The 14,354-nt window shown below is 38.6% G+C and overlaps 1 protein-coding gene across 2 annotated transcripts; it reads right to left on the bottom strand.

Annotated features, from left to right (window-relative positions):
• Nucleotides 1–297: 297 nt before the first annotated feature.
• slc39a13 (solute carrier family 39 member 13) lies at nt 298–13,553 on the bottom strand. Of its 2 annotated transcripts, XM_056607757.1 has the most exons (11): nt 12,896–13,553; nt 11,900–12,002; nt 10,818–11,189; nt 9,970–10,077; nt 9,648–9,793; nt 7,151–7,276; nt 5,613–5,702; nt 4,008–4,058; nt 2,168–2,300; nt 1,647–1,746; nt 298–514 (listed from the first exon to the last, which is right to left on the bottom strand). In XM_056607757.1, exons 1-11 carry the CDS (start codon nt 12,935–12,937, stop codon nt 439–441), a joined length of 1,347 nt encoding a protein of 448 aa, XP_056463732.1. In that variant the 5' UTR covers nt 12,938–13,553; the 3' UTR covers nt 298–438. The 2 variants fall into 2 exon arrangements, with proteins under 2 accessions (XP_056463732.1, XP_056463733.1); XM_056607758.1 differs by lacking the exon at nt 11,900–12,002 and having other exon boundaries at nt 12,896–13,363.
• Between the last annotated feature and the right edge of the window lie 801 nt (nt 13,554–14,354).

Below are 14,354 nucleotides of genomic sequence, written 5' to 3'. Positions count from 1 at the left end.
AAGTCAATTCTGTAAAGAAAGGCCCTCACAATAACCCCTAACATTATAGATTTACAGGTTTAATACTAATCTTTGTGTTGACGGGTTACTTCGTCCCTACCTGTGTGCATACATTAACGGTTTGTGCAAAACATGATTTAGTTTAGTCAACAATGTGAGACAATTTGTCATAACCCCCAGTACAAGCACCCTCGATCCCAAAGCTGCTCCAGGTTTGGCACGTTACCAAGTGTTCACATCCATTGGTTGTCAGCAGATGGAGTCATGGTTTGGGTCCTTCTTTAAAGTGCTTGTTAATTTTTCGAAAAATTTGGCAGTGGTGGTGTTCATGTGAGTGTAAAACGTGCTGTAAAGGCCGTTGCCATGAGGAGGAGATAGGGCTGGGTTTAAAAGGTTTTTGGAGACATTATTGGTGGAGGAGCTTATTCTTCCCCTGGGTCAGTCCACGATGAAGGACAACAGAGCCATCACCGCTACCCCGAGGCAAATAAGCCCCACCTGCATCAGGGAATGTCTGAAAAATAGATTAAAACATACTCAGGTAACAGTTTGGGTACCGGGGTAACAAATTGCATAATCAGCAGTACACCCAGTTAAATGGGTCATGATCATCTATCGCGCCATCCATCTATCTAGACACATTATACACACACACACACACACACACACACACACACACACACACACACACACACACACACACACACACACACACACACACACACACACACACACACACACACACACACACACACACACACACACACACCTTTTTTCACATTCCACCTTCCAACCGAAGTAACAAAGTGCTTCATTTCAAAACAGGAACATAGTTTAATAAAAAAATGGGGTACAAATAAAAATTAATTAATCCCTGAATAAGTACCGTGCCAAAAATCATCAGGCTATCAAATGCAGACACGAGTCGTTCGAAATTATTTCAAACTGGCTTTATTTAAATACTGTGGTTTCCTTTTACTGACACTAGTATGTTGATCTGTTGCCTCTGACGCATCACTCCCTTGCCAAGCGATTTTTAAATGTCATGTGTACGGACTGAGTAGGGTGTAAATGAATTACCCTTCTAGTGATAATTTGAAACAGTTAGTAATGCAAAATGAGGTTGAAAATTGTTGTTTTAATAAAGCCACATAGTTTAAGCCGTAAAGAAATGTGGAATGGCTTAAATCAGGTGAAAAGATTTGAACACTGTTCAAAAGTCTAAATGGAGTAAAACATTTAAACATTCTCACGCTGTAGGCTCAACCAACTGAAATTATACAAAGGGTGTATGAAATTGATTATGAAAAAACTATAAATTATATCTAAAATCTGTGGGGTCTGGTGATTTGTTAAATGTTTGAACGATGGTTAACGGTTAGGAATTGACCAAGTTGCGAAGTCTGAAGTAGTTGAAGTGTCAGAGAATGGGTCAATGGCTTTTCCGTCAAAAATAAAAAATAAAAAAACATTAAAAAAGTGGAATGGAGTCTCTAGGTGAAAATTGTGGAAGGACTAGGGTCCCAAATCTTTTATAGAATAATAAATAATAAAGAAAGAAAGAATAAAGCCTAAGAATAACAATAGTTGAGCTCTGCTTGCAGTACTCCCCTAATTATCGTACAAGTAAAAAACATCACTCATACCTAACGTTAGACTCTTCGAGCAGGTCAGGCACAACGTTCACCAAGGCTATGTAGAGGAAGCCGCCAGATGTGAATGGCAATATCCATGCAGTCGCATTGTCTAAGAAACACACAGGGGTTCAATAGAGTAAGTGGTTAGGATGGGGTCTTATGGATCTACATCCAATCAATCAAAAGCTTTATTTACTCAGAAAAATATAATAATAATCACAAATGGAGAAGTGTCCTTATTTTCAAGTGTACACTGGGTATAGTGCAAATACAAGTTAACATACAAAGGCATACCGAAATCTATAAAAAAATAATAATAATAATAATAATAAAATAAAAAAAATCACACTTGAGCTACAAATGATTGCAATCCACAAATGGGAAACCCATAATGATAGCTATCCTCCACTGAAATTAAAACCTCCGAAAACAAATACCGTCCAAGGTTTTGGACGGTATTCCAAACATGGGGGCATCAAATAAAAAGGCAGACTTCCATGAAGATCCATGGCCGTGGCCCCGTATCTCACCTGTGCTTTGTGGTGACTGGCAGCACAGCGCGGTGCTAGCTCCGAGCACGCCCACCAGAGCTGTAGTCAGCTGCATGCGAGCAGCGCTCCAGCGGTCAAACCCGGCCCGCAGCAGGATGGCAAAGTCCCCGACCTGCACACACACACAAACACACATTACAGGGAGCAAGGAAGCCTCCGCCAAAACAGACAGCTTTAAAGTGACTGCAACATCTGCAGTTTTCTTAAAATTACGTCTACACCGTTTCATTCACTTTTAATATTTTAATTGAAATAGTATGTTAAAGATTATTTTAGATGTCTTACTGGAAAGGATTTTAAACTATTAAATAATGCAGTGCCATACAGACCACTGCAGCTGGTCTTGCTGTGCTCCATGTATAACACTATACCTAACTAGAAAATGAGTGAGTGCTGTAGTCCAAAGTGAGGTTGATAATATGTTTTAATAAAGACGCATAGTTTAAGACATAAAGAAATGTTAAATGGCTTAAATCAAGTGAATGAATTTGAACAAATGTTCAAAAGTCTAATGGAGTAAACAATGTCAACATGATCACCATTAAAGAAAACGTAAATGGTTGGAAACAAATAAAGTGACAGCTGAATGAAAGGCGCAAAGCATTGCTAAAAATGCAGAAATGTAAAATTAATTGAATTGAAGAATCTGAAAGGTCAAATGTATTACAGTGCAGCGGGCACCTCGAAGCTGAAGTCGAAAACTGACTGATGCTAAATTAAATGACCAGAAGAAGCAAAGTGCTGAAATACATGGTTACCAAACCTGGAAGCTGAAATGTAATACTGTCAAAGCTGGAAGATAGTAGTAGTACTGGTAGTAGCTGTAGTAGTAGTAGTAGTAGTAGTAGTAGTAGTAGTAGTAGTAGTAGTAGTAGTATTAATTGACTGGTAGTAGTAATTGAAGTAGTAGAAGTAGTTGTAGCTGAAATAGTAGTAGTAGCTGAAGTAGAAGTAGTAGCTGAAGTAATAGTGGCTGCAATAGCTGCACAAACGATATGCCTTATGAAAGGTAATGATTGATGTTTGTAGAAAGAATTATAATAATCCCGCCTTTTTTTTTTTTTTTTTAACCTTCCGAAATTGTATGTACGGTACTTGTCTATTGCTCATTTTTCCAGCCTAACGTTATTAAAGTAGTCAAATTTGGCGGGAAAAAATAAATTGCCCAATCTGGCAACGCTGCCCGAACGTCGTAAAAAAATAGTCAAATTGAGCGAGAAAAACTGCCCAATCTGGCAACACTGCCTGCACGTCCTCTCACTCTTACCTCAGCGTAAATCAATGAGACCAACTGAAAACAAGCCGACATTGAACTTAAACTGTGATTTTGAAAAAAAGTATAAAAGGTAATCGAAATTCTGTTAGATTATTGAAGATACAAGTGTGTTAATTTGTTAAAACTTTGAACGAAGGTTAACGCTAAAATATTGTTCAAATTACAAAGTCTGAAGTAGTAAGTGTCAGAGCCATTGACTTCCATTGTAAAAAAAAAATAGTATTATATTATCCAAAACTAATCTAAACATTTTAAAATTGGAGTGGAGTCTCTGAACATTTTTGGAAGAAGATAGGACCCAGCGTTTGTAGAGAATAATAAAGAAGGAAGAGAAGGAATAAAACTTAAGAAGAACAATTTGAATAACAACTATGACTATATTAAGAAATTAATGGCTGATGAAAGCCAAAGGGACTTCAACATAAGACTCAATGATTTGCATACAATTCTTGCTACAATTTCAAGATGGCAAGTCATTTGGTTTAAAATAACTATGAATAAAGTGTATGATCAGGGTTTAGCCAGCACACCATGCAGTCTCACCTCATGTGGGATCTCATGGAGCAGGATGGCAAAGGTGGTCAGGAAGCCAACCTGCAACAACAATCAAATAATATGGTAAAGAAATATAAAATGCCATTTGAGTCCATATTAAATAAATTAATACATAAATATGGCAATTAGAGAGAGAGAGAGACTTATTCAAAAATAGGCTTATTCAAAAGGACTACTGTTATATATTTCAGGGGACTTTTGTTTCACCATCCACAAATATGCATTTAATGCCTGGTTATCTCTGACCAAAACAACAGTAATAAGAATATACAGCAGCACTGAATATACAAGAGGCCAGGAAATGTATGACGGTAGGAAGGACATAACTTACAAAGGGCCTATGCCAATATCGTGGAACAAGCAACTGTGCAGACAATATGGAAGACTTCAATGGGTTCCGAGATACCGTACTATTCTTTGCAGAACAAATGTATCAATATGGTTCATCAGCGAATACCATTCGGCACCGTATTGTGGACTTAAGAAATACTTGAGTGGATTAGTGCTCTTCAAGATTTGGACGTGGAAGACGAAGTCTTAAATAGTTTGAGACTGATAGACCAGGGCTTTCTGGTCAATTGACCCGTGATGATTTGTTTCAAGAATACAACGCCAAACTCTTCTGAATATACCAGATGGAAATGGGGCATGATGAAATAAATGTGGCATTATAAAATAAGTCACATGAAATAAATAAAAGTGGCAAATTGAAATAAAAGTCCCCTTTTCCTGGCTCATTTATCTATTTATTTAATCCTGTCTCAAATGACATTCCATAAAGAAATAGGAGTCACTACACACTTTACTCGTGTAGCCAACAAACACATTGGCCTGTGGAAATATGGTGCGTGTATCAAATAGTGATATGGCATTGGGTAAATGCACAGCATTCAGTCAGAGGGAAGACTGCTTCCAAAGCCTAGGAATAAACAGAAAAATGGCAAGCAGGGGGCCAAGCCTTTTGGAGACATCTAGTCAACTTCCTTTCTGGCACACAGAGTTGTAGTTCACACTGTTAGCCTTATGCCTGTCCAGCTGGACTCCTTCCTTCCAACTGCTGCCATGACGCCAACGCATTGGTATGCCACACTTTATTATGCCGCAATGCAGAAAGCTCCCTTTGCAACAGTTTTTAATCTAAAAAGCGGCAAATCACATACACTGATAGTCTAAAATAAATCTTTAAACATGTTACAGTGACATCTGAGAGAAAAACAGCTGACCGCATAAGTGGGTTTGCGAGACTGCTGATGAAACAAATCTCCTGCCAACAGGTTTGAATACTCTGCCAAACTTGATAGTTACAAGAGAGGCAGAATCTGTTCCAACTTTAACAGATAATCTCTTTATTCTGGTAAATTATTATCATAATTGTGATCCATGGACGTAAAATATAGGATAAAAACATTTTAAAATCCCAATACATCTCAGGTATTAAATGCTGTTTACTACCATTATTATTAGCGTCATAATAGGAATATGACAGCCCTTTTGCTAGGGAGGATTAAACATAAAATACCAAACACATTGCCGAACAGAGCAGAACATTATGTCAATAAACACTTATGTTAGGCTGCGCCAAAGATATCTTACCTTTTTGCTGACCATGAAACTCCCTGCAACTGCTAACCCATGGGTAAAGTTGTCAATGCAGTTAGCCAGAAGATTCAGGTAACCACTGGTCTGTAACCACAACAAAATTCTGGTTACATGTGCAATTGTCTTACATTATTTACTCACTCAACACTCACTCTGAAATGATAATGCCAAATGGAACTAGCTCAGATAAACTGGAAAATTGATGCGCCATAAGGAATTTACATCCCTTCAAATAGCCTACTTGCAGTCCTACCACAGTGAATGCAAATAGTTACCACTGTGAACATTAAGAAGCACTAATTCACATTTTGGCTTCACCTTTATTTCTAGGCTGTGGCCTACTGCTCTGATGTCATTAATATCAAGGTTGATTTTGTACATTTAGTTGTTTGGTTTATGGAGAGCTTCATCTAGCCCTCTTGAGGTACTGAAAGCGTTTAGGAGGCATTACCACTGTTGGTTAGAGAAGCTTTACAAGACTGTAATTTCGGTGAAGCGCTTTAAATAAACCGTGGTTGAGTCCATTTGTTACACAAAATTGAAGAAAATAACAGGGTGGTGCCAGATTTTGTCTTTTCTTTCTTCCAAGTAGGAATATTTACTGATTGAATCATTAGGGAGATGAGCTGACTCAAGATTAGAGCTGGAGACATCTGAAAAAGAGAAAAAAGGACTAAACTTCATTCATTGTCTACTCCACCCTGCTCTCCATCACAGAGTGAGCTTCTTGTTAGCCACCCCTTATGATGCATGGTAGCCCTTTTGACAACCTAATGGGTCCTGGCCCATTACAGAATTGGGACCAATAACAAGAAGAGTTACAGCCTGAAGCCTTTACAGCCTTATGTTCTGCTGTTGGAGGAAATAGGCAGCAGAAATCCAAACAAGATATGTGGAGTTGTGACCCGTCATAATTAGTCTTTTTTTTAAAACAAATTATAGCTGAAGTTTATTAGGAATGGTTTATTCAGAAGTTTATTAGGAACTCGTTTCCCAAATGTAGGGTCTAAGCAAGCCCTACAAAGCTGGACGATATTAGATTCCCTTATTAGGTTTGGACGTTTATTGAAGTGCCGTATTACCAAAGTAAACACCATTAGTGAACGTTACCGCTATAATTTAAATTGAAAGTGGCAATCGTAAAGATTTTCAGGAAAATAAAAGTCTGGTTAGTCACTTACTATCGCAGAATGAGCCCTTGAACTTGCAGTATTATGAATGTTACGAACTAGATGTCGCTGGCGACACTTGGTAGACATGAGAGAAGAAAGAAAACGAAACAGAACAAATCTGTCTGAAGCAAGCTAAAGTGGCAATCTGTGCGAGATTGCCACTTTGGCTAAAACTTCTTACATACAAATAAAAACATATTCCAAAGCAGCATCATTATTATTTTACTAATCCAGGGATTGTAGAAATCTTCAAAATGCCACAGCATGGTGTTGTGATCAACAACATCTTGCCTCATCATTCCCGCATTAACTGCTGGTGCTTTTATTTTGAAGAGAACCATGTCCCGTCTGCCTGCATACCTTGATGGTGTGTGATCCACTCTGAGTGCAGAGCTGCTGTGGCTTGGAGGAGCCCATCAAATCTGAGAGCTTCCCGTTCTTCACCAAACCCTCTGTATTCCCACCGATGACAGAACCAGACAATGCCTAGGCAGAAAATAAACAGAATATAATGAGTCATGTGGGAAGGAAAATTTGATATCACACATTAAACAAACTGTACACCATACTTTACAGTACACAATGTACAGGTTACTCAGCACTAAAAGCATGCATTTTATACAGCATTAAGTATGCCCTTCTAAAAAGACAGTAGAAGTTTTTGCCATCTACATTATTAAAGAAATGTTTGCCAATGAGAAAGAAAACAAACTGAATGGGAAAGAACTGTCCGGCTCTCCACTGCATCGATTGTATTGAGCTACACATTTGTACACATGTATTTGTAAAATCTCTAAATAATCCACTACTGATTGGTAAATACTGTAGTGGATAAAACAGCTTACAGACTCTAAAGGTCTATGCTTTCTGTAGAGGTTTGATAGGAAACCCTTTATAAGGATATTGTACACGCTAGAGGCTAAGGGAACAGAGTCCATGGGAACAAAGTCTTTCCAAAGATCCATCATGTGCTAGACACAAGTGGAAACTTACTGACTACTAAGGGTATGTTGAAAAGGTCAATGCATAACGAGAGAATACTCCTGTGGTTCCTTTACTTATCTTTGTTGAAAGTGCCTCCTGATTATATGCGAGTCCAGTATTTTTTATTTCAAGCACAAAAAAAGAAAAGGCAAATTACGTGTTCCAAATAATTTCTTCTTCAAATAAATACGACCAATACTATTTTCATAGTCTATTAATCTAACGATCATTAATAAAAATAAATGCCTTCACAGGTAACCAAAACGTCTTAGATGTGCTTGCTTTATCTGACAAGCAGCCAAGAGCAAGTATTCCTTTTTATAAAGATCCATTGACCAATTATTTGAATTTAACTGCGCTTTACGTAGGAATTGTTGGTTAGTTGTATTTCAGTCACTAATATGAATTAATGATTTATATATTATCAAAATTAGATTTGATACATTTTCTGTCAATTTACTAATCTTTACAGCCCTACATCACAGCATTGTAAAATAATTTATCCTGTTTTGTTAATAACGTTTCAAGGGAGTGCACTATTCTTCAATAAAAGGACAGAACTAATAAAAGGTCTGACTTTTAACAGTTCCAAAACCAAGGTGCTTCAAATCCAACCTTAACAACGGTCAAATACAACTATCGACAAGATGCTTCCTTTATACATATAGGTTATTCGCGGAATAAACCACATAGGTGTGTTCCATTATAAGATGATAAGTCTTCCTCAGATACATGTAAACAATGGCAAAATATAGCACTTCTATTTTTTGGAATCAACAGACAAATAACAGTGTATCGCCTTTGTGAAGTACTTTAAAAAATGTCTTATCAAAAGAGCAAAGTACTAAATTATCGATTACATTACACAGGAATGTAATGCTCTTAGGCAAGTTCGGCAAAATTAAGTAATTATAACAAATTATACATCGGCAACAGATGTTTAAGTGAAGTCCTTGAGTAACAGTTATGATGCATTGAACACCTAGTGAACATCCTTAGCCTGTAAAAAGCTGTTTGGGGATTGTATAAAATAACTCAAAATAAATCTATAATAACCATCTATTGTAAAATATTTAAAAATGAATTACTTAAATATCAACAGCCTACATAAAACACAGCTAATTATAAAAAGAAAAATATAGAAAGCAGAATGCACTCCAAGGTTAATCCCTTGACATAAATAGGATTGCCACTCATTCGAGCAACAAGAATGCTACCTCTGCACTGACCATATCTTGTTAAAGTGCCATGAAGCAATGTTAAGGCATGTACTTACAGGTCCAGACTGCGACCAGAAATCAAGTTCATGCAACACACTAAAACCGTGAAATTCTGAAAACACAGATGCCCATAAAAGCAAGGCTGCAGCTTCAACACAAGGTTGGGGGACGCCCCTTCCCATGATCAATGAGGCGCATATGTGGAGCACCAGCAGGATGACCATAGATTTAAATGCAACGCGTGGTGTTCCGGTCCCCCAATCCAGCAAGTTGTACTGTACCCATAAGCTAATAGCCCTTATAAATCCGTGATACAATCATAAATATGGTTGATATTTGATCTAGTCCAGTGCTTCTCAAACTGTGGTGCGCCTATCATTGGTGGTACGGAATGCGCTATTTAGTGGTATGCAGAGGAATTCCTTTTTAAACATAATCATCTCAAAATACTAGTACAATTGAAAACTAAATTAACCATTAGACCTTTAAAATGGGGTTTAAAATAAGCCTTTCCGGTAATATTTTGGTTCAATATAACCTTGCAACCTGCCATCAGGCAATATTAGATCATAAAGGATGCCATACAACAACTTTTAGTGAACAGACTTTCAGAATAGCGATGGAGAGAAAGTGATTCTGGATATTTAACTTACAGAATTGGTGGCATCAAGGTCAGCAGTAGGAGCAGGCTCAGCGTTGCTGTTCTGGTCGGGGAACATCTTCTCGAGAATTAGGAAGGACAGTAGGCCAACGATGACCCAGAGTCCCTGGACCATGTAGTGGTGGTGGCGACTACCATCTAAACAAAATTAGCGTAAGATCATATTGCCAAGTGTGGCCGTCAGAAGGAGTGATTGAAAGGTCTAAGGGATGTTGCATTGTATTCAAATGTGTGAGATTGACATAGGAGCCAATATAGCTAAATCAATTAATGGATTAACTGTCATGGGCCGATATTGGGAAGACATAACAAACCTGATTGGTTACAGAGGGTCCAAGCCTCAGGAAGGAGGTGGAGAAACACATCACCTAGGAGGCCACCAATAGCAAAGCTCAGAAGCTGCTTCAGCTTTTGCCCTCCAGCTGCAGAAGAAAAATAATGTGGTGAAAGAAAACGTGTCATGTGACCCTGACTTTATAACAACATGTGTGTCAGAATAATTTATTTCCATTGCTTGTTTAAAACCGATCTTTCTTCCCATGAGCATCTTTGCAGTAACAACATTGGCCTGGTTTATTTTAATTCAACTAATGAATGCATAATGAGTACAGATGGCCATTAGGATGATTAGCTTCAGATTACTGCAAATCAATATATTACTCTAACAGCTGGATGGGGTTGACACGGTTAAGTCTCTCTTTATGACGAACTAACCTCAGGTTCAAGAGTTCCCTAGAAAAACCATGGCCTGAAATACACACTGGAATGCTGTGTTCCTCTGGGTGGGGCTGTTTAAAAGACCAGCCAGCTCAGGCTAACAAGACCTGCTACTGTTTTTACTTGTCAAGACACATACAGGCATGAGTATTTTCCATTAGATCTTTTTCATTTTGAAGAATCATTACATTCATAATTTTTTCTTTATTTTAAATACATCAAAAAATAATAAAATAAAAAGGACCCAAATACCTTATAGAACTTTGGACATGACATTATTGCATTCCTAAAATTGAGTACAACAGCAGAGAGTTGCCCAAAATGCCACTAGATCACAAAGGTGTCACGAAATGATATTGAAAACAATATGACAGCTAAACTAACAATAACATTGCAGATCAATTACTTCCTTCGGCCCAACAGTTATTGAAATCTAATTTCCCACCTTCGGTTTTCAGGGCAGCTCCGGCTTCGATCGGTATGACGAGTAGTGGGAAGATCCCGCTGAGGCCCACAACGATAGAGCCCACCAGGGAGTACAACCACACTTCAGCCTGCTCACTGGCAAACAGGTCAGCTAGCCCCTGGAAGCCCAGAAGCTCTTCAATCAAGCTGTTCCCTTGTCCCGCAGCCCTATCTGTGGAGTGGCCCATAGCTGTCTGGGACATCTTCTGGTTGCTTGATGCGCACCTGGAGGTCAGCACCATCAGGGTAACGCCAACAAACACAGTGGCTAGAGCCCAGCTGGGCTTTCCTCTGCCTGCGACTTTCATCCGTTCCAAGGTCCAAAGAGAGCTCTTAGACAGCACGTGAAACACTGAAAGAAAATAGTCAAAGAAAAGGTCTAATTGTTAATCCAATTTCCGATATCTCTGTCCAGAAAAACATTTTTCAAATTTAAAGTATGCTAAGACCGAATGCATTCAATAAAGAATAATAATTAAAACTTAGTTGAGTGGCAACTCAGGGACAGTAACATAATGACTTGTTAAGGATAGTTTAATGTAAGTTTTACTTCCCCAATCAAAAAAGCTTAAACCATATGAAAGTGCATCAGTTGAGGGGCGAAACAATAGTAAATTACTGAAATGTGAACTCTTAGGTTGAATAAAGATAAATAAGGTCACACATTATCCCTTAAAAATTGCAGTCCAGCTGTTCAGTATTAGTTTGCATGAGCATATTGTATGCTTACAAAGAAAGGTTTTCAAACAATGAGCGATAGAGTATCCAGGGAACAACAGATACAGGCCAACTTTTATCTAAAGGAAGAAGGGAATAGATCAATAGCCTATCAGATCACGGTGGCGTCATTGAGGATCTTACATCATCTAATTCAAACAAACATAAAAAATGGAAGTTTGTTTGAATAAGGTAGAGTTGAACTGTCACTTAACTGCATAGGCTTTAAAATCAACAGGGAATATATTATGCCTCGTTGTTTATTCTCTATTTAATTAGAACCACATTCTTACTACAGCTCTGTCAATTATTGAGCACAACATCATAGTTAAAAGGGGAGCGCACCTATGTTCTGCGGGTCCCATGTTCCTCGCTTTGTATGTGACCAGGGAACACAGGATCCGGAGAGCAAATCTTTTTTTCGTACGATGGTAGGGGCAAGTACCACCTTTTTCACATGTGATTAGAATGGAGGTTAGAATGGATCTCCTCCTATTGGTTATGGTTAGGGTTAGGTTTAGGGTTAACCCTCACCCTTACCCTAAATCTGACCCTAACCCTTCGCACCCGGGGAACATAGGACCTGGGGAACATAGAGATGACCCCGTTAAAAGGGGTTGCATGAAATACATAGGTGTTGGGGATATAGTTGTAGGGGGAGGTTTGCATTTGCTTTGCGTTCAATATAATCTGCTTGTTCCTCACCCAAATGACCTTGTTCCCCATTACAATGTTTGCATGTATATATGGCTTAGCAAACAACAACACATACAAATTGTACTCTTAATTTCCAGAGCGCTTTTGCTACGAATTGTAGGGATGCCAAGGTAACGTCAAGTTGCTTTGGAGATGACAATATTTTACAATACACAATCATATTACTGTCGGTTCTACAAAGAGCTAGATATTATGCAAACGAATAGTAATCATTGAACAGTGAGGTCTTTATAGCAGTACATTCGAAAGGTTGCAACATAATCCTACATAATATGCCAAAGATATGATTCTTAAAAAGGGAGATCTGTCCAAACGGTGCGACCTGAAGTTTGATTGTGAAAATAAATGGAATGTCTTGTACTACGCACGTATTGCACGCTGGCCAACGTAGTCACTTACTAACGTTGGCCAAAAGTAAATATCCAGGCTAGCTAACATAAGCTATCGCGACAACACTCTCAAACTAACGCTAACTCGGCTAGCGTAACAAGTCACCATCACTGTAAATCAGTGTCGCGGAGTTGCAATGGATTCTACCTTAAGGCAGCCACAATAACAACAACAGCAAAACCCTACTCAACATTGCACTTAAAAAAAGTCATAATAATGTGCATTTGTTAATACCTTATATGTTTTGCAGTCCTGGCACCAGTGTGTCCCTGCCATCCAGGTCAGCTCGGTTGAATGCAGGCTTCCGCCGTGGCGTTTCTCTTTAAGCCTTCGAGTGGTCCCACTGCTCCCCGAACTAGGCTGGTGGTGAGCTACACTTTTCCAGAGAGCCACGTATCACCGGTTCAGTGTGTGGGGGGAAGCTCGGGGTAGGATGTAGTGCTGGGAGTCTGAAGACTGTCTCCTTGGATGGCCCGCCCTTAACCAAGTTGAGGAGCAAAATACTGGGATCCCCTCGAGATTATGAATTCGCCGTGGACACAACATATGATACGGGCCATGATGAAGTGGAGGGGGCTGTTCAACTTTACGAAGGGAAGATTTTATAAAGAGTTACTAAGTTGCTATGCAATAGCCTCAGAAAGGTTAAATAACAACAACATAAGGTTAATGTTTCAAAATCAAAGAATGTATTTATTAACCAGAAGACTCACCTAAGGACATAGTGCTTGCCTTGCAGCTCAATAGATATATAGCCTATTTATGAACGAAAATCAGCAGGGGATGCGTAGGACCAGCTATGTGCGGCTAGACGTATGAAAAGGGAGCATTTGAGTTCACAGACACAAACCTTCCTCAGGTCCTGTGAGTTGCGACAAATTCTACATATGGAACAACAAGTCTAACAATGTATACAGCCATCTCCCTCTCTGTATTGAATGCAACGGTTATTAGTATGTGCTACACGTGAGCCTCCTAAGATGGCGCAATTTGATTGGTTTGCTTTCTCGGAATATTGGGCAATATCCCATGATTGAGTTCTCAGACTCGGGATATTTTCATCGCAAAATATCTGTCTCGTATAAAAACCAATAAACCAGTATTAAAAACAAATAAATCCCGTCAAAAAATGTTATCTTTTATATTTTTGGAGTGTTCACGTGTAGTATATGGGATAGCCCCATATACTACACTACACGGGAATAGTGTAGTAGGCCTATAGTTAGTATAATAATGCAAATTACCCCAGACATTTGCATTATTACTCCAATCAGTTGCTTAAAGCATTGGCTTTCAAAGTGCGGCACGCAGAAACATTCTTGGCGGCCCGCAATGACATACAGATGTAAGTAGTGAAAAGAAAATGTTTTTTTTTTTTATATCAATATTATTTTAAACAAAAAGAAAAAAATATAAAGAGAAAATTCGACTCTAGCTTTCAATTAAATCCTGTTATATTTGTTAGTTTTAATACGACTGTACATTACTTTGAAAGGATGAACCTCAGTTTCGTGATTTAGACCTCACTTGACCTCACTCCCAGAGGTCCACGGTGCAATGTTTTTTTTCACCACTGGGATGATGACGGCGTTTCCCGCCTGATTTCTTTACCTTTGACAGCCCTCAGTCAAATTTTGGGTTCCTTAATTGGCCCTCGGTTGTTAAAACTTTGAGAACCCTTGCTTTAAAGTAA

The sequence above is a fragment of the Gadus chalcogrammus genome, chromosome 14, assembly GCF_026213295.1.
Source record: "Gadus chalcogrammus isolate NIFS_2021 chromosome 14, NIFS_Gcha_1.0, whole genome shotgun sequence".
Classification (NCBI taxonomy): Eukaryota; Metazoa; Chordata; class Actinopteri; order Gadiformes; family Gadidae; genus Gadus; species Gadus chalcogrammus.
This window is presented reverse-complemented; position numbering and strand designations above follow the sequence as displayed.

What these genes read in the sequence shown, in the direction of transcription:
- slc39a13 (XM_056607757.1), bottom strand. Translation starts at nt 12,937, where the DNA reads ATGGCAGGGACACACTGGTGCCAGGACTGCAAAACATATAAG. An exon ending in GACCCTCTGTAACCAATCAG is followed by an intron (nt 9,794 to 9,969) that starts GTTTGTTATGTC and finishes AATTTTGTTTAG; the next exon opens with ATGGTAGTCGCCACCACCAC. An exon ending in CTCGAAGAGTCTAACGTTAG is followed by an intron (nt 515 to 1,646) that starts GTATGAGTGATG and finishes TCTATTTTTCAG; the next exon opens with ACATTCCCTGATGCAGGTGG.